Raw genomic sequence first — 21560 nt, 5'->3', positions numbered from 1 at the left:
AAAAACCACTTTTATGGACTCAGGGGACCTTGAAACGAATAGAAATTTAGAAATTGGGTTTCCTTAATTTTTTTTCGGAAAGCAATACTTTCCTTACCTATGGTTATAGGGCAAGGAAATAAAAAAGGGGATGTATTTTTTGTTTGCAGAAAGATGGTTGATTTCTCTCAATTTATCACGTACTATGGAATCAACACAGCTTATGTTCTCATTATTTCTTCATCAGCTAAAGAGGTAGGTACCTACTTCATTATTTAATTTCTATGTAAATATATGTAGAAAAATTTCTATGTAGATCATTCTTTTCGTCCTTTCAAATCAAGAGCTTCACGATGATAAAAACCCTCATTCACCTCCTCAACCTATGCAGGGTGTCCAACGAAAGCTATTACAGCCAAAGACCATATATTCAACATGAAATTTTAAACAAAAAATATTCAGTACAATTTTCTTATATCGACCTAAGTTTTCGAAATATTTCGATATTTTTGAAAAAAATCAATACCTAACTAGAAAACTATATAAGTCAAAATCGAATTCTAGAGATATGGTTGGGAAAATGAACAAATTTCAAACAAAATGTTATATAATTTATTTCTCTATTTGACGTGTTTAATTTTTTTTTTTTAGCGTACAAAAATCCAAATTACAAACAGTTCAAATTAACAATCATATATAGAGTTCAAAAACGTCAGAATAGGAACAAATTATATGAATTTCACTGTAAGTTAATTTCGTTTCCAAACATATCCTATGATTTTGACTCACAGTTTTCTAATTATTGTAGTTTTCCAAAAATATCGAAGAATGTATATACCTCGAAAACTGAGGTTGGTATAATAATTTTTTCTGGACATTTTTTGTTTCAAATTTAATTTCGAATCTTTGGTCTTCGGCTTCCACATCTATCGTGGAATAATCGACTGTAGGCTATATTTTCTAGGAATATCCATAGGGTGCATCGTAAGCCATAAGAGCCTAATAATAATGCGATAAGTGAATAGGTATTGAAAATGTTTGAGTAAAATAAAACACCTATTTCAGGTAAATTGTGAGACTAATAATACGTAGGCAGTTTTCATAGTACCGTACCTATTTTAGTACCTATTGTTTTCAGGTGATTTATATGAATATTTGTTTATAATGGAACTCGAAGGATTAATTTCCATCCAAAAATAAGTGCTTCTTAAGCTACAAAAAATTGTAGGAAGTACAATAAAGGAAGTAATCTTATAGTTACCTTATGTTATCATACTTTACAGTTGATCGTCTGGGGTAAGATTCTTGAATCAATATAAATTGAAATAGCTATTTGCGCAAAGTGACAGTTTTCTGCACCGAAAAAAACGTTTACGCACGAGCCGTAGGCGAGGGCGGAATGATTTCTTGAGTGCAGCAGAGGAACTTTGCGCATGTATTTCACATTAAATTTTTCCTACAGTTACCATTGAATATGAAAAGTGGTTGATTATGGGTAAAATGATGGCTGAAATCCATCAAATGTTTGTCTGTATAATTTTTTTATTAATAACAACTTTAATTTATTTTAAACTCGATGATCCAATTGAAAATTAATAATAAATAGTTTATTCAAATTAAAAATTAAATTAATCTAATTAATTAAAAAATTGTAATATTATTGAGTAAATCTTAATTTCTAAATAATTTTTCAACCAATCAATTTATGAATAAAAAAAATATTATTTGAAATAACGAATAATTAATAATACTCAAAATATATAATTCAATGAGTTCTCATTTTATCTATTTGAAAATCAGAAATATAAATAGAACAAATTCGCATTCAAAATACATGCCAACAATGTCAACAGCTGATTGAGATGGCTGCAAGATAATACGCAAAGTATTAAGAGTACGCAATGTAATACTTTGCGCACTAGAGCGGAAAAGTGATTCATTGCGGCCTGCAATCAGTCCAGAAATGATCACTTTCCAAGGTACCTGTAGGAAAAGTATTATTTTAGATTCTGGAACCTACTCCAATTTAGAAGATGTGCTATTCAAATAATTGGCTCACTAATTATTAGTGCAATAGGAGAGGAATTTTTCCTCTGAGCGCTGCCACCTTTCTGGTGCCTCTTCGCTACCCTCGGAAGCTTTTGCTTTTGCTACCCTCTTTCTTCAGGTGAAACTGGTCTTCTCGAGTTTGTATCTTGCTTGATGATAAATGGTTTTAGCATATTCAGAAGTTCATAAAACTTCTCTAGCGACATTCTAAAATATTGAAAAAAATTTCTATCGTCCTTCAGTAAGTCTGGAAAGAGATGGTGGAACACCCTGAAAGTGTCTCTCTTTTTGTTAATTGGGTGAACCCACAGCTGTCTCTTTTTCTCCTATTATATTATTTTACAATTTACAATTATTTAAAATTTTATTTTCATTATATTAATATATATATATATAATATAATATAATTTCATTATATTATTATATTAATGCTATTATTTTCATTCAAATTGATTGGATTGAAGCATGTGTATGTGTGTTCAAAATCAAATTTATTTTGTATTAATCACAAAATATTCTGAACTATTCTTAAGCTATAATTATTTTGCATTAGTCTACTTATCCAGGCAAATATTTTCCTTTTTGATGATCGCACGATGTACCATTTATTTGAAAATGTATATTTTCTGTATAATTTCAATCAATTTTTTTATTTTGTTTTCTGTCCAATTGCACAGGTTGTCGAATATCACTTTGGTGTATCTTATAATATACGATGGTATTCACTTGCTTCCACTCTTCTGGTGGTGCCGATTGGCTGTGTGAAGCACATGAAATACCTTGTACCTTTCAGTGCAATGGCCAACTTCTTACTTGGAATAGGAATCACAATAAGCTTCTACTACATCTTCCAAGACCTGCCTCCAATCGACTCGCGGCCAGCGATCCAATCACCGAGCAGCATTTCGCTCTTTCTCAGCACTGTCCTTCTTGGAATGGAGGGAATCGGGACGGTAAGCACTTCAATCTGTGCATAATTATCACCCAACTTTACTAATATACTTGTATGATCAGGATAAATTTTGAAGGAATCTGATGAACCAAAAACTTTCTTTTACAACCATTCTCCATAAAATTGGGAATTAGAAGGAAGTGGATGAAATAGACATATTTCAACAATAATTATCCAAGAAAATTTAGGATAGAGGAAAAGATGGAATAGGAAGATTGATAATAATAATAATAATAATAATAATAATGTTTTATTAACTCAAGAGCTTTTACAAACATAGAGTCTCGTCATACAGTAATTTATAGTCAATACAATATCGATATAAGTTCCATCAATAGTCCATTCAATATAAAAATCTTTTCACAGCTTATCCGTTCCACTGCTGAGTCGGTCCAGATCACAATTAAATTAATTATAACAGAAAAAAAACAACAACATATCTAATAATGATCAAAAAAATACCAAAAAATAACATTTATATCACAGTTACGTCAAAAGGAGATTAAACAAGAATCAATCACAGTCAGGCAGGTCAAATCACAGAAACACAGCATAAAACATAAATAATCTACACATCAATATAACAGCCTCCAGATAAAAATTCATTTATTGAATAAAAAAGGCTATGATTGGATTGATGAGGAAATTGATAGAATAATGTTATTCATTATTGATAGGTTAGGTACCGTACACGAATGAAATAGAATGATTTAGAATTTGAATAGGGCTCACAATTATGAATAGTATTAACTTTGTTGTGGTTAAGACACTGTGTTACTAGTAAATATTTGAAAAAAAAAACACTTACTTTTCTTGGAGTAATGAGGAATGCATTTCACTCTCGAAGAGGAGCTTCATCAGCCTCATGAGGCTCATTACTCCAAGAAAAGTAAGTGTTTTTTTTTCAAATATTTACTAGTAACACAGTGTCTTAGCCACAACAAAGTTATTATATATATTAGTGTTTTGTCATGGAAAGCAACATCAATTATGAATATTATGTAGTAGACCCATACGTAGCCTATTAACTTAACTTTGAAAATTTTTAGAATAAAATCTTTGGATTTTATTAGGTAATTTCTACCAAGCATAGAATAATAAGCTATTGCAAACGATCTTATAACATTACCTGAACCTTCATCGGATGACGTACCGTACCTATATTATTGGTTCCGTTATGTGCAAAATTTGTCACTTTCCTTACCGTACGTATCAGTCATATACTCATTGGAATATTATTTTCAACCGGCCCTACAAATAAAATTACAATAGATAGAAAGGCTGCCTTTATTTTACCCTGGAGGGCCTGGCGGGCTACAATATATAAGCTGTTGAGAATTCTACAAATAATTATTGTCTAACGTATGCCTAATCCTCAATTTAATTCTTCAATAGCACTACATTCAAGAAGAAGAATAAGCCTGCCATTATCAATTGAATGATGCATATTATAACTCCTGTTTTCCAGATAATGCCTATTGAAAATTCGATGAGACACCCAAGTCATTTCCTAGGATGTCCAGGTGTTTTAAACTTTGCAATGCTGGTAGTTGTATCATTGATCACGTCTTTGGGATTTTTTGGCTACCTCAAATATGGAGATAAAACAGTTGGTAGCATCACCTTGAATTTACCTCATGATTGGTGAGTAATATAGTTTGTGCTTTCACAGCTCATTTAATAAGTATTCTTATGGATTCATAAGATTCTAATTACATAGGATTACATAGGATTCTAATTATTGCAGTATAGTATTAGGTGATTCTATTTCGAATGCGAATATGTTGGCAATGGAATGAAAATTAGACTACGAAAGAGTCAAATCTAACAGTTGAGTACCGTAGGTACACAGGTACTGATATCTGTGATGAGAGGTTGAGTATCCAGCAAAAACCAATGCTGCGTCTCGTCACTGAAAAAATATTAATCCAGTATAATGGGTTATGAATCAGTGTGTATTTTCTATTTGTCATTACACAAAGAGATATCCGCCAAATTCATAGAATAAAAATAAGCTAGTTGAAAACGTGATCAATCTATTCAACTAATCTCATCAATTAATTGGTTTGAATTAATTTGGAATATATACATAGATTCAAGATAATTATTCATAGATGTGAAGACTCACTCGTCATTATATTATGATATTATTAATATTCAATCAATGCTATAAATGATTCTGTCGGTCATTAAATCTGTGGAAAAAGCAATAATGCTATGCTGTGATTACTTCGTCAATATTTTTATTCTAAATTATATAATAATTTGAATTCTAACATTATATTGTATTAGTATTCTACTTAATTCATTGAGGAGCAACTTTTACATGTTTCCACATTCCTCTTGGTTTTTCTATAATTGGTTTATAGGTATTACTTCAGAATACCAAAAAAAATTCCTTATAGAGTAGAGCAAGTAATAAGAAATAACGCACTTTGAACCATCTCTATAATTATCATCTCTTCATTGGGGTAATGTGAGGTTTGATATAGGTTATATATTACTATAATATTAATTTCATGTTTACATAAACTTGATATACCTTGATGCTTTTCTATATAACTTGATTTAGTATTGAAAATATTAGTGTTGAAAATCTAATAAATCTAAAAAATAACATTTATTCCACTGATATTTTCATACTTGAAAATTTCAAACACTAGAAAACTATAGTTGCAGTGAGCAATGAAAACACTGAAATTTTCACAATGAACATAGTGAGTTATAACAATTTGTATGTTGAATACACAGTATAAATACACTTCTACTGAAATTCACTTTTCGGATTGTTTCTTACTTTTTCAAATTTGTATGTATATAGGTTGGCCGAGTCGATAAAAATCTGCGTGGCTCTAGCCATTCTCTTCACCTATAGTTTGCAGTTGACAGCATCAATTGAGGTTCTTTGGGATAATGTGAAACATAACTTCAACAAAGAGAATCAAGGAAAAGCTTATTATGTGATCAGAGTACTGCTGATAATTGGGACAGGTAAGGATTTAATGATTATGATTCACTCAGAAAGCCGAGTTTTTGGGACACTTTTATCTAATCTGATGGAACATCAACCTTTTGGTTAAATTTGGATTTACTGGTCCATTAGATTCAATAAAAAGTTCTAGAAATTGGTTCTTGATAGCGTAAACTATTTATTCATCATAGCAATGACATACACACATAATCATACAATAATGATTGTGAATGGAAAACACAGGGCTTAGACATCGTATTTCATTGCCGAATTTTGGTTGAAAATATATTATATATTAAAATATTTGAGAGTTCATTATTGAATAGTATAAGCCTAGAGTTTTGGAACTTTATTGGTATAAAGCTTTAGAATACTTAAGTGAAAGTTCTAAACCAGAGGAAATTCATGAATTTCATTTGTAGCATAGGCCTACCGCGTATGGTACGTTGGCCTATGCAAACAAACTACAGTAAATTTCATAGCCTAGAATTGAATACCATCCTGATCTCATTACTTCAAAATGCCTTGCTAAACAGGACATTCATTCAATTCATCAAATGAAAAAGTCATTCCATTCTACTTCAAACTTATTCTTCGTTTTTCAATTTTTATTTTTTGCTCCCTCTATTTTAAAATTTTAAGTTCACCATATTCAGAAATAGGTCTGTGATGTTATTGATGACTGATGTGGGCTTGGTGTGTTTTCATGCATCAATGATATGCAATTAAACAAATGTAATAAACTATTATACGTGGTACGATTTTAGAAGAGAATATTATTTACTATATTGTAATAAACAGTGGCGTAACGTTTCCAAACCGAGCCCCCCCCCCCGCAAAAAAATTCCGGGCCACTCTTCTAAAATCGTACCACCTTTCTCCAGCACCCTTCTCCCTTAATCCCAAGCATTAAACTCTAATGTGAACGTACATCTTTCATTAGTGAATTACATAGCTTAGTTGAAAAAATAAAACTTGTTCTTGATTGAATTCCTCCAATGCTTACTTAAAGATAGTAAATAAAGATAACGATCTACTTTAGAACCATTCTGACAATCTTTGTTTGAATCAGAGAGAAAAGAAGTAAATCTTATCTATAATTAAGTGGTTTGGATAGTATCAGTCTGGATTGTCTTACCGGATGTATAAATTTTAATGATTTGTAAACAAACAGCATTCTAATTTTTCAATAAGCTCACTACCAGCACACAATTATTGAAGCTCTGTCAATGGAACTATAATTATTATTACGAGTGGATTTGAACAATGATTGTTTTTCTTTATTGCCTTATTCATTATTTCCTACTTCTTTCTCTTGATATTAATTTATAACTAGACTGATAACATTGTTCTATTGCATATTTCTTCTTACACAATGAATGAAACCTGTCATTTTCCACAATAAATCTTCTGCTTTTTTATCAAAAGTTACTTCCATGATTATTTAATTTTTCTTTTTAAAGTATGCAATATATAATTATTATTTCGGGCCCTAACCCAGGCCCCCTAGACCGGGTAATTTTATTTTTTCAGAAAACCTATATTAGCCTACATATTATCCGGGCCCTAGCCGGACCCCCCCCCCGCGCCCTGGGTCAGCGGGGGTGTACGTTACGCCACTGGTAATAAACGTATTTCAAAAATTCAATTGCCATATAATTATTAAAATTGTAATTGTCATTCATATTTTTACAATGTATAATAGTCTACATTTTTACAATGAATTGCCATGTTTTGTATTTATGAAATTAATTTAGTTCAATGAATCAAAATTCGGTGGAGAAACAGCTTTGGGCTGTATATTAACTGTTGGTCCTCCCCCAATTTATTTTTGAAAATAATTGTGTCATCATTGAATCAATAAACCCATTACCATCATTAACATTTTTTTTGTCAATCGATCGAATCTTCAAATCACCTCTACCAAAAGGGAATTTAGTTTTTAAATAAATTGATCTATTACCAGTATCGAAATTGTTGATAATCTATTATTGAATGAAATTTCAAATTGATTGATGAATCTTCATTCAATTGGAAATTGGAACAGGGAGAACTGATAAGTTTGATTCCCGCTTGAGTTAATAATTTTTGAAAGTTACTCTCATCGAATTTCATTCTAGATAATTGTTGCTTTCGTATGTCAATATTTTTGTAGTAGCATAAGTCTTGATAAGACTTCAGGGTGAATGATAGCAATAATTAATATTTGTAAACTCATTCAATAATACTCAATAATTATTATGATGTACACGGTACATTCATTATAGCATTTAAAAAAATACAGTATCATATATTTTTCTCATATGATGTATTCTAAATACTGGTATCGACTGATATCGACATATTTTGTGAATTGTGACACTCTGTGATGATACCTATGATGCCCACCAAAAACAATTGAAAATTGTATTTATTTATTTCCAGTGCTACTTGCCATTGCGGTACCAAATTTGTCACCTGTGATATCACTGATTGGAGCGGTGGGATTTGCTGTGCTGGGAATAACGATACCGGTCATAATTGACACGATTCTATATTGGGACGAGGGCTTTGGAATGGGAAATTGGGTCTTGTGGAAGAATGGCGTTCTCTTTCTCATTTCACTCTACGCTATGATTGCAGGAGGCATCACAAGTGTAATAGATATCATCGAAGAATATAGCTGACAATCCTAGAAAAATAATATTAAGTTATGATATTTTATCATATTATTCATACATAGTATACTATATCTTCTAAAATCTTCTCTTCATAAACACTCATCTCTTCAACTCGAACTGTAGCTTTCCAAATATCCATGAAATTTTTAGTAATATGCTTTTCCTTCCATGTATTTTTTGTTAATTGGATTATTAGTTTGGAGCATAAAAATTCTGTTATTATTATTATATTTTCACAAACTTACGGTACAATAGTAAATAAGAGTAAATAATGACATCATATTGGTGGGGACTGGGGAGTCCCTAACGGGAACAGCAGAATGATTACATACAGGCTACCTACTTTACACGGTACTTGAATGATAATGCGATGAGAAGCCACTTGATTAACTAAACAAACACTTGAATCTGAAAATCTAGAAACAATTTCCATCAGTTAGATAAATTATTTTCTCCGAAAAATTAATCATTTTGGAAATAGTACAATTAATTATCGTTATATGAATCTATGTTCAAAACTGATCATGGCATTTCATGAACAAATAATAATGATTTTGTTGGAACATTTGGTAGTTTATTAGTAGTCTAGTGAAGTAATTATTTCAATCTGGAAATTTTCAAACTACTTAACATAGCGCCTACCGCGGTATCTTTTTATTTCATTATACTTTCACCTGCCATCAGACATTGGTTGCAGACAATAACGTGATATCTTGAAATTTCATCTTCATTTGAATACTATTGTTGTATATGATAAGAAGTATATCAGTAAATTGGTATACATATACCAATAAGAATTTTTTTATTAAGAAGTAATAATGTAAAGTCATAGTGAGATGTATTGAAAATGTGATATCTACAATTTTACTGGATTTGTTTTTATAAATTCAGAACCGTATAGTGATTGTCTATGCTCCTGATGTATCCTTCTTCTGTGTGTTTCTCCTTATAGCGAGAATCTTGAAAATTTATTTTGGTGAAGAACCTTTTATTATTATATTTCTAAATAAGATACCTATACTCCTAGACATGTGGATGAATGATTACAAGGTACAGACGAAAAACTTTAAAATCAATGTGAATAAGTACTGTATAGATTCTATTGATGTATGTTAAGAAATTGTAAATAAATGAATTTGTTGATTCTTTAATACTTTTGGTTTTCTTCTACATGATAATTAAATTTTTCTTGTACGGTACTAGTACAATATGAGCATTATCGAATTTGCCGCACAGAAGGCTTCCGTACTGTAGTTTTTGTAGGCTGTGTTAAAAGTTGCAAACATATAGTAGGATGAATATTAATCGATATCGAATATACCGATACCGGTCATTTTAAAACTCAGTTTATAGTCATGTTCCTGTCAAAATTTTTGAAAAAGGAAATGATAATTCATCTTGAGGACACTGTATCGTAGAATAACTACTACAGGACCTTATAGGGTTGTTCTTCTTTTTGCTTTACTCTCTCAAATAAAAAATAAATAATATCTGTTGAATTGGGATAATAGATAAAATGGGAATTCAACTGAAATCTGTGGGAAAGAATCAGAGATGTGTAAACATGCCATAGTAAGGATAACTGATGTGATAGATATTATTAATTTCAATAATTGATACAATACAAATATACAAATACAATATTTTATAAAAAACATGGTACAGCTACAATAGAACATTTAATTCACTAGAGGGATACTGTATGACAATATTCCTAAAATTAAAATAGAATGGAATATATTTTTACATAATCACAAGGTTTGAGATAGATTGAGTCAGATTCCTAAGTACGGTACCGTATTTAGACTAAAATAACATAATCTAGCTAAATGGATCGTTTCGATTTTCCTAAGTTACATAATAGAATGTTCAGACTACATAGCATTCATGAATAAAATTTGTGAAGAAAGTTTCTATTAAGAAAATCAAGTACAGAAGTAGCTTATCAATTATTATTTTCCCCTGACACTCTCCAACTCAAGTATTGAATCAAGGGGAACACGTGTGAAACCAGTTACGGTACAGACAGCACTCTATTGGGTACTGTTTCATAATTATTGCTTTGTTGATCTCGATTGATCATCTATTGAATAGATAGATGAGACTAGATCTCATACAAACAAACACTCAGTGTTAACTGTTGGGTGGAAGTGCAGAATGAATTCATGCCAGAAGAAAATATCAGTAACAGAAAAAAATGGAACTAATTTTTCTACATCAGTCAACGTGTGAGTACCTAGATGATTTTTTTCACTTCTATGAAAATTACTGATAACATCAAAATAAAGAATATAATATAAATAGATTGTTACAAGAAATAATAATTTATGAGAAGAAAATGCAAATTCCATTCAAGACTTGGCAAAAAACATTTTTCTTTTTTGTTGTAATATAGGATGTACTCGAATCTATCATTGAAAATGCGTAACACTGATGATAAAACTGCCTGATTTAAAGTGTAGAGATAAATCTGAACCTGAATTGATGATATAATTGAAATACAAATAAACATAAGTATAGGCCTATTTGTCTAACTAACTCAAATAATTCATATGAATTTATTGAGGGTTAAATGATTCTACAATGAATTAATTTAGAGCAGGTGGCAAGTATGAATAGATTCTGTGATTGATTTCTGAATGAAATATGGTATTATATTATTCATGGAAAACTATACAAAAACATTATTATGGAACATAGCAGACATAAAATTAATCTGACTCACGTAAGTACCGGATTATATATTTCATTCCTATTTGAATTTATATAATTATATATTTACTTCATGAGTTTGTGTTTGATAATCCAACTATAATGTTTTCAATAACCGAGCAGTTGCGTGTCAGTGGCTCATGAGAAGGAGGTTCCACCTGAGGTGGGGTTCACTAGCATCACATATATTTCAGCCTCCCAAAAATTTGTTTTCTATATAATTTACGCCACTGATATAATATAATGATCAGGATAGTAATCCAAGTGATCTTCAAAATCTCTCAAGTTTCAATCAATCCACATATAAGTCACAAATGCGACCCTATGCATAAACGATTATTAGGAGCTCTATGTAAGCTAAGCATCATTTATTGGTTGTCCAGCAAGCATCCAGCTTCTATGATACCGTATGTGTTATTGCTTTCTATATTATTTTTGCTATTGGTTTCCGAATGCCTCATTGACTATCTAATAGCGTTTCCAATAATTGTTCATGGATGAACATCCTATCCCTAATAAGCTATTATTTTGTTTCAGTTGTGACGCAAAAAATGCCAAACAATCTGGTAATGGAGTGTTCAACGAGGCTAATACTCGCACAATGCATCTGGCCACTACGTAAGATCAACAATCAAATACAGTAGACTATATACTTTGTGTATTATGTAAAGGCTATTTGAATAACATGCTAATGACACAATCAGCGCCTTTTTAAGTCTATAATACTCTCTGTGTTGGTAGTCATAAAGAAATATATAGGTAACTCAAAAATACATTAATCATTTATGACCTACTGGTATAATTTTACTGATGGGAGATAATAGAATTTGATCATTCTCTTCTTCCATTTAATAGCCATTTGAGAGGGAATGAAAAAATGAGATAAATAAATTAATCTGTCAATATTTGTCGTAGATTAAAGATGTGAGTGTTTATTTCAAACTGAACTTTCTCAAATCTAATGAAATTACAATAATTTTCTTTGTATCTTCTTCCTATCATATAAATACAGCCTTAAAATAGAAAAAGTGGGTATAGATTTTTCTATTCTTCAAAGTAAAATCTTTAGAGGAATCATAATATTTACATTGTACCATTGGGGGAATTCATCAAAATTATTAGGCGTAGTTTCAGACTCTATAAATTGATTGTTTTTTTACTGATTCAATTATTCATCAAATAGCTGAGTTTGATAATATATTATTATATTGATGGATAGTTAATCTTGCATTTTCAATATCATTTAATAACTTGGGAATTGTATGTTTCTACAGCGATTTGGATGCATTATTGCATGTAATCAAATCCAGCTTGGGAACTGGTCTACTGGCCATGCCTTTTGCATTCAAACACGCTGGAATCATTGAAGGCCTTTTTGCTACTATCTTTGTAGGATTACTATGCAGTCATGGAACCCACTTATTGGTAAGATCTTGTATTTTTCTTTTTATTGGTGTTTTTATAAAGTGAGACTTTTGGAATTAAAGTATACTCAATAATGGAATGAATGGGAAAACAAAAAAATTATCCCTCTAGCAAACAACATAATTGAAATAGCCGAATGAAATGATTATTATCATCACCGGTACCATTAATAAACTTTAATCATTTGACTATACTTGACTGTGTAATATATTTCCAAATTTTATAACAATAATACAACTTTTTTTCATATTAAAAATAATATTTCAGTGGCTGAGCCACCTTTCTCAATCCAACTAGACTGCAGCAATGTGAAGCTTGTGTATATTCAAATACACAGCCGTTACTATGATTCGATTTCTTCATGTTTTCAATTTTAACATTGTTACTCTATCCCTATTTATCTTTCAATATTCTAGTGATTAGTGACTAGTGACTGGAAAAGAAATTCTTTTGTTTTTTAGCAGTTGTTATAGCAGGTATCTGTGTGTAGGTATAAGTAAATCAAGATGGATGATCCATCCATTTATTTTGTTATCATATTCATTATAGGCCTATTACTAGGTGAGCTACATAATAAATTGATGAATTACTAGGCTACAATTCATACTAGCATAGCCTAGTTGAATACCTATAGTTTCTCTGTGATACTATGTGTTACGGTAGGTGTAATTCGGCCTATATTCTCTGATTTTTATCAACCCATTCTATTATAGACCACACATCCACTCTTTTTAGTGTTCAATTTAATTCTATTCACAGGTGAAAGTATCTCAACAAATGTGTACAGTACTTAAAAAGCCATCTCTGACGTATTCAGAAACAGTTGAAGCTGTTTTTCAAACCTCTCCACATGGACGATTAAAAGCACAATCGTCATTAGTTCGGTAGGTAACATTCATTTTCACGTTGATTTAAAAAAACAGTAAATGGTGTCGATTATAATAAAAAAAACACGATAGCATGGAAATCAATTTATAGATACAGAAATAAATATATTTCAGTAGAAATATGAATAAGGTACGGTAATATCTATTTTTATTGAATATAATAATATTGAATTCAACGTTATAGAAGTTTTTTATTTTTACAATAGGATAGGTACCGTATGAATCTCATATTTCAAAATATGAAGATTCATGTTTCATTCTAGGAACTATAATACAGTTAAAATTCAATGATATTGATGTTTGAAGATTGTTAATCAATAACATTAACACTTGATGAGCTGCAAGATATAGTCGCGAAACTCATCATATTATTTTATATGTAAGTAGCCTAGGTATCATGTTTAATATTAAGAAGGTAAATATGAGTGTTTATTTCAGAAATTTCAAGTCATGAATGAAAATGTTCATGATGAGATAAAATATGTCAACTCCATGATTGAGATATTTTTTATGGAATGTAATGATAACATTCTTTATTAGGCGGAGTTGAGACTTTTAATGCTCTCCAACAATCAATCTCGACATCCATTCTTTTTATTAAGATTTTGGATGGTCCAAGTTCTTTATAATTATTCTTATTGGAATTATAATATTCTATCTCAAAAATAGTATCAGAGAAATCCGGTTCAAAGATCCGGTACTGTTATTCACCTTTCATGACATGAGGTTTTTTGAAAATTGCATTGTTGACAAGTGATTTAACAAAGCATGTGACGCTTTGCGCTCACATGACTAAGTTTAGTGATTAATGAACATATTGAAATGATTTTTATAATCTTTTATCTATATTCAAATTAGGGATGGGTATCGATACATCGATGTTTCAACATCAAACATCGATGTTTTTAACATCGATGTTTACTGTTCGATGTTTTTCACTTATCGATGGTTTTACCTACACATCGGTCATCCGATGTTTTTCCCAACTAAAAAGTAAAAACAATTGTAATTTTTTAATTTGATACAATTTTTTTTTATATTTTTGTTTGAAGAGGATTATCTTGAGAGCAATAAGCAATAGTAACAGAATTACAATCATTATCTCTATCATATTTAGTGTAGTATTCTGTTAAGTGTTTTTCGTGAATATAGATCACTCTTGTGAAAGATCTCGCATAAGTTTTGATTTCCTGCAGATTGCAATTCTCATTTTTCAATCAGGCTCTCTGTATTTTTATGTGAGACTGTTGGATACTCTTGAAGATTTACATTACTTCTGTGGTCCGTGTCAAGGTTAGATAGTTAGTTATTTAGAATTGAATAAGAGGTCGGATTCTTCGTTTCTTAGGAAGATAGAGTTTTTTCTTACTACAATTATTTCCTCAACATGTGTTTAACACTAACTAATCTAGCTCTGGAAAAGAGGTCCTCGTATTGTAAGGAGTGCAGATATCAATATAAAAAAACTTAATCCATTTCCATTTCCTAAAAATCTATCATTTATTGAATGAATACGATATGAGTATCAATGATTGCTAAAATTAGCTTTGAGTGAAATTTCAAGACCGAATCCTCGAGGATATTCCGAAAGGTTTCAGACTAGACCATGAAAATGAAAAATCTTGTGAACTAGAGTTGATGTATCTTTCTAGTCACAACTTGACTTCAATTATTCGAAAGACTGTTACTTGAATACCACAAGTCCAAAATTGCTGTGATTCCAGTTAGTAACTGTTAGAATATTGGAACAATAGCTCCAGATAAAATTGTAGTCACTTTAGAAGCTCTTTTTTTGCTCTACAATCTGAGATCAGGTAGAGCGCTCTATCTCATATTCCAGATACACCTGACAATGCTCCTTGTATTGTGAAAAACACCTAGTTTTCAGCTTCAAGCATCATCACCAACTACATTGTCCTCACATTGGTATTTCGCACAACGACATAAGTTCTTGAGATTATGTTCTATGAGAATCACCCGTAAGATACACTTCATTTCAGTATTTCTTAGTGGAGAGGCGCGCTTAAGGACACCTCAAGGATCAAAATTTCAAACACATAACTTTTGACACAATGCTCAGATTTCATCAGACTTCATCCTTCTCGGCTCGTCACGACGGTTCAAAATCATGCATAATAAGTCAAATTCGGTTGAAAAATGGAAAATTTATTGTTGAGTGTACTTAAGCCCATATTCCAATACACAAAAAATGACGAATTTCTATATTCAAAGTTGCATGTCTTGTGAAATACTTCTGATAAAACTTCCAAATCTAGTGAGAATGTGAAAATTTTCCCCCTCTACCCACTTCAATAAATAATACTTTCGATTCCAAAACAATTTGGAAGCTAAGATTTTTAAAATGGCGATTTCAGTTTTTACATTTTTTTGTAATTTTACTGTTGATCAAAAGTTTCTAAAACGAGTCTGATAAATCATAGAAACTCACGATTGATTACAAATTGTAGATAAATATTCATCCTCTACGAGCTCAGTGGCCTACTAAAATCCATCTTGAATCACTTTTCGCTATCATAGAACTGCCAAAACCGTTAATATGAGAAAAATATCTACAATTTCCGGATTTTTTTCAACAATCAAATCTCACTTCAAGAACATAATTATATTTCCATGAATTGCTTACAGCAGATGAAATAGAAAATTCTATTGTACATATTTCAAGATCATGTAATAATTTTTAATGAGGGGTTACCGAGATACATAGCTTTGAATATAGAAATTGGCCATTTCTTATATATTGAATATGGGCTTAAGTAACTACACTCAACAATAAATTTTCTATTTTTTGACCGAATTTGACTGTTGATGCATGATTTTGAACCGCCTCGGCGAGCCGAGAAGAATGAAGTGTAGTACGATGAAATATGAGCATTGTGTCAAAAGTAAATTATAAGTGTTTGAAATTTTGATTTTTGAGGTGTCCTTAACCGTGCCTCTACTAGGAAATACTAAAATGAAGTGCATCTAACGGGTGATTCTTACCCATGAACTTATGTCATTGTGCGAAATATCAATGTGAGGACAAAGTAGATGGTGATGATGGTTGAAGCTGAAAATTAGGTGTTATTCACAATACGGTACAAGGAGCATTGTTGTCAGGTGTACCTGGAAATCTATATGACATAGAGCGCTCTACCTGATCTCAGATTGTATAGCACAAAAATACGCCTAGAGGGATTTTGAAATATACATCTAAATTGTAACAATTGGGAGATATTGTTGATCAAAAACTAAAATTCATCAAAATTGATTTTTTCTTCAAATTTCAATCATTTTTGAAAAATAATAACTAAGTACTCATTGGAGATAGAGAGTTCCGAGTGATCTCATTTTTTCAGAATTTTATAATCTGGGAGAGATTTGGCAAAAATAGCTGAAAACTGGAAAATGAGCCGAAAATACGAGATTTTTGGGCTATCCTGTATCTAGCACAAGGAAATCTTGCATGAAGAAATTGGTTCTGGACTCATCTTATGTACCCAAATAATATATTAAAAAATCAGAACTGCAATATAAATTGCAAGCACACCCCCTTTTTTATGTATCATCCATAAAAACGTAGGGCAATAAACGATGTTTAAAAACATCGATGTTTACTGTTCGATGTTTTTCACTTATCGATGTTAGGATGAAAAAAACATCGATGTTCAAAACATCGATGTTTTGTCTTTCGATACCCATCCCTAATTCAAATATACATTTATTTATTCTATAAAATACAATATAACTAACTCATATAGGCCTAAATATATATTTCAATATACATTGTGATTATAAAAGGACTATACAACTTTGAAAGCACATAAATATTCATTTTAATTACTCAAAGAATTGAGAAAGATGTCATTTTGTTACAAAACACTTCAATTTTGAGGTGTGGGTGTTATTTTGGTTCGATGTGACAGCCGTTGGTGATGCGACATAGGTACATTCCACCGATATTCGATTTCTTGCCACACTCGTACTAGCATATCAGGCGTAACTTGTGCAAACCGCAGCGATCCGAATGTGATCCGATTTCGGAGGTGATTAAGATTGTCTGGTAAAGGCGGGACGTAAACCTTATCCTTAATAAAACTCCACATGAGGAAATTCATTGGTGTTAAATCCGGTGAGCGAGGTGGCCATGCAATTGGCCGCCTGCACGGACAATCCAGCGAAGTTGAAAGCGAATGCCTAAAAAATCCCAAACATTTCCGTGGGAATAAGCTGTTGCACCGTCATGTAGCTGAACAAGATGAACAAGTGACCTTCTACTTTCAGAACGACGGTGCACCAGCTCATTTCCACGGAGAAGTTTGAGATTTTCTAGACAATTGCTTCCAACTTGTGGCCAATTGCATGGCCACCTCACTCACCGGATTAAGTTAGTAACACTATTGGATTTTTATAAGTGGTTACATGCTAGTTTTGGTTTCTTGATTCAAAGTATTTCATTTTATGAATGACTCTTACTCTCTGAATGACAATGCATAATTTGCATGGTTTTTCCAGGAAGATTGTAAACGCTTTCCTCTTTTTGACATACTACGGATCAAACACAGCTTATATTGTTATAGTAGCGGCTACTCTCAAGGAGGTAATTCCCAACTTCAACTTCTGAATATTCTCATTTATGTGTTTTATCAATCATTCCTGCTGATCAATTATATTATATTACATTCATTCATCCTGGAATTATGATGCAGTAATGAGTCTTATTGCTGAAAACACTTTTTTATACTTTAAAAAATATTATTTTGCTTTTCTAATATTTAATAAATTACTCTCAAGAATATGTTTCCTAACAGCATTCATTATTAGAAAAACATCATGACACCACGTACATAATAAAATATACCAGTATAAAATATAGTATACTGGTTGGAGATTTCAATCATCAATCCGTATTTGATTACTGATGATTGAACTCAGAATATCCAATTGCAAAATATGTTATAGTAGTCCTTAATGAGTAGTGATTTGGAGATTGATTTACATCAATGTATTAAATATAGGTAAAATATCTTATAATCCGATCATATTTTATAATGTCTGAATATAATTTGAATAATGGAATTATAGCTACCTCAAACAATAATTTAAACCATTTAATCTACATTAGTTTTCGAATTTTTACCAAAAGAAATAGAAGAATTTGATTGGAGTTGTGAGTGAGACATTAACAGAATTGAGATTATATACCATATTTTAGGGTACCATGAATATTTTCCTTTGAAATTAAATGGAAATATTCTCCATATAATGCGGATTTACTACTCAATATTTTCTTCGTTATCTATTTTGGACTAAATTGTCCGAACCTATTATATATTTCAGATAGCCAAAGATGATCTGGGATATGACTACAATGTTAGATGGTACATGTTGATTTCAACACTGCCTTTACTTCTGATTGGCACAATACGATCGATGAAGTACCTAGTTCCTTTCTCAATGCTGGCCAACGCTTTACTTCTCACTGGAATTGTTTTTATCTTCTACTACATACTTCAAGATCTGCCTCCAATCACCTCTCGTAACGAATTCAAGCCAATATCGAATTTTCCAATTTTCTTCTCAACTGTGATTTGTGGCCTCGAGGGAATAGGGACTGTAAGTAGCTGAATAATAGAAACTCATTATAATGTCGAAGAATAATAATTCGAAATTGTAGAAAACTCAAAAATATAATAATTGAACAAGCATCAAGAAGCTTCGTGTGAAAAATAAAATAATAGCCTACTAATACGTTGATAAAGACATAAAATGCTAATCATGTGATAAAATTTCTACTGTTTCTCCTACTCAGGTCTCTACATTTTCAGGTCAGAATTGGCACCATCCAAATTTATTCGAAAAATGATGCTGATTCTCAATGGTGTTGAATAATCAAAGATTCTCTTAGTTGACCTTCGTAATTCATACTTACTCCTAATTTTAGATTATTTGATATTCAGATATGAAAATGGATTGATATATTTGGTGTTCTTGCAGATACTCCCAGTTGAAAATTCAATGAAAAAGCCTCAGCATTTCCTTGGGTGTCCTGGCGTGTTGAATATTGCGATGACAATTGTTGTATCTCTTTTCACAAGTGTTGGATTTTTTGGATACTGGAAATATGGAGATAATGTCAGAGACTCGATAACTCTTAATCTACCTCCAGGATAGTAAGTAGCATGGAATGATTATGATAGAGAATTATATAATCTAAGTTATAGTGTAGCCTACTTTGAAGTGTGTGTTTTGCTGTAACAAAAATAGTGTTGCTTGATTTTCATTTTCAATCTTCCATATATATATATATATATATATATTTTCATATCAATAACATTCACTTTAAATCCAAGGAAATTCATTGATTCAGTGATAATTTTATTCCTATACATGATGAGAATGAAAAAGGAAATGAAAGTGGCTACAATTAATTTTTATCAATAAATGTATTTTCTTATTTCATATATACAGTATAAAATAATGCTACCTAATTGAGAATATAAATATTTATCACTGAAATATATAAAAGTTTTTTCAATTGTTTAGAATTATTCATAGTCCAAATAAGTTTTAATATTAATTTAATTCTATATTAGTAAAAGTAAATTCGTAGTATAAAGTAATTCTATATTAATAAATATGATTTCCTTAAACGTTTTTTATGCTTACATGGAATCAATAATTGAGACCTCTGAAAATCTCTCATTTATTACCGCACAAGAATACATTATTTATATTGTAATATCGTAGGTACTTTTTCACAATTCAGGTTCAGATAAAATCTATCAACATTATTTATTGAAATACATAATTCTTTTTTTTTATTCGTAATAATTCATTAACATGTGCAAAAAATACAAACTGTAATATTCATCATACAGGCCAGTTAAAAAAATTGTTATTCTCCATAAAAATAACAACAGGTTTTGTTGTACAGAATTAATTCTTAATAAATGTACCAAATTTAATCAAACATCAAATAATTGTTTTTTCAGTATAGGATCTACAGTGAAGCTGCTAGTTGCCCTGGCCATTCTATTCACATTTGGACTACAAATGACAGCCGTTATGGAGGTTGTATGGTTCTCAGCCGAGAAAAAATTCACCCCGCCTAATCGAGACATTGCATATTATGTTATCCGAGGAATTCTTGTGGTTATCACAGGTAAGAATTATTTTCATAACTATACGATAATTGGATTATTGTTGCATTTCTTATGGCAAATAGAATAACGAGTTCTGATTTTATCCATGCTCTTAAGACAGCTTAAATTAAAATTCTAAATTTTTATTATATTTTCAATTTTTCCAGTTTTGTGTGCAGTAGCAGTCCCACAACTGGGTCCTGTGATTTCTCTGGTTGGCGCAGTTGGCTTCTCAACTTTAGGTTTGTTCATACCTGCTGCAGTGGATTTAATTTGTGCTAGTGACAGAGGAATCAATTGGAAAAGTTTCTCTGTTTGGAAAAATTTATTGATGATGGCGCTTTCCATTTTTGCTCTCATTACTGGATCTTTCACAAGTATGAGAACAATAATTACTCAGTACACGTGACATAATAATGGGCTAATTGTGATACAGGTAGGCTACTGAAATAAAATTTTGTCTAGTAGCTCAAATGAAATTATTTATCCATCCATGATCCCGTACTCCTGTACACTTGTTCCTATCTGATAGTTTAGTACCTAGTTTTGTAATCTTCATTATTTACATACTTGTTCATAATAGTGAACTTTTCAGAGTAGGCCTACTTTGATTGTATTGTATTGTATTGATATTGTCAATACCACTATTTTTATTCAAAAATTAATTCATACTACAGAACCAGGTTTCATGGTAACACCTACCACATCTTCAGCTGAACTAATAATGTGTGTTTGTTATTGTTGAAGGAACCTTCAACCTATTGTTCCTTAATCCTTCAA

General features: G+C 31.0%; 2 protein-coding genes across 7 annotated transcripts in view; both read left to right on the top strand.

The window, feature by feature from the left end:
* LOC111064336 (proton-coupled amino acid transporter-like protein pathetic) overlaps positions 1–9762 on the top strand; it is a 29984-nt gene extending 20222 nt beyond the window's left edge. For 4 of the 5 annotated variants that reach the window (XM_022352049.2, XM_022352051.2, XM_022352054.2 and 1 more), the window contains exons 6-10: positions 150–234; positions 2706–2981; positions 4449–4624; positions 5802–5971; positions 8376–9762. In XM_022352049.2, coding sequence (XP_022207741.1) covers positions 150–234; positions 2706–2981; positions 4449–4624; positions 5802–5971; positions 8376–8617 — 949 coding nt within the window. In that variant the 3' untranslated portion in view covers positions 8618–9762. The remainder of the gene's footprint in view (positions 1–149; positions 235–2705; positions 2982–4448; positions 4625–5801; positions 5972–8375) is intronic. The other variant, XM_022352050.2, reaches the window with a different exon arrangement.
* An 837-nt stretch (positions 9763–10599) lies between these two features.
* On the top strand, positions 10600–21247 carry LOC111064334 (proton-coupled amino acid transporter-like protein pathetic). Of its 2 annotated transcripts, none has more exons than XM_022352047.2 (9): positions 10600–10839; positions 11861–11941; positions 12598–12748; positions 13508–13632; positions 18151–18235; positions 18976–19251; positions 19633–19808; positions 20631–20800; positions 20948–21247. In XM_022352047.2, exons 1-9 carry the CDS (start codon positions 10769–10771, stop codon positions 21187–21189), a joined length of 1377 nt encoding a protein of 458 aa, XP_022207739.2. In that variant the 5' UTR covers positions 10600–10768; the 3' UTR covers positions 21190–21247. The 2 variants fall into 2 exon arrangements, with proteins under 2 accessions (XP_022207739.2, XP_022207740.2); XM_022352048.2 differs by lacking the exon at positions 10600–10839 and adding an exon at positions 11080–11336.
* The last annotated feature ends 313 nt before the right edge of the window (positions 21248–21560 follow it).

Source organism: Nilaparvata lugens, chromosome 3 (genome assembly GCF_014356525.2).
Source record: "Nilaparvata lugens isolate BPH chromosome 3, ASM1435652v1, whole genome shotgun sequence".
Classification (NCBI taxonomy): Eukaryota; Metazoa; Arthropoda; class Insecta; order Hemiptera; family Delphacidae; genus Nilaparvata; species Nilaparvata lugens.
Note: the sequence above shows the minus strand (reverse complement) of the source record. Positions and strands in the feature narration are given on the sequence as shown.

Coding starts and splice junctions, on each gene's coding strand:
- LOC111064334 (XM_022352047.2), top strand. CDS start 10,769: ATGAATTCATGCCAGAAGAAAATATCAGTAACAGAAAAAAATGGAACT. Junction 10,840..11,860: donor TTTTCTACATCAGTCAACGT/GTGAGTACCTAG, acceptor ATTTTGTTTCAG/TTGTGACGCAAAAAATGCCA. Junction 13,633..18,150: donor GCACAATCGTCATTAGTTCG/GTAGGTAACATT, acceptor TGGTTTTTCCAG/GAAGATTGTAAACGCTTTCC.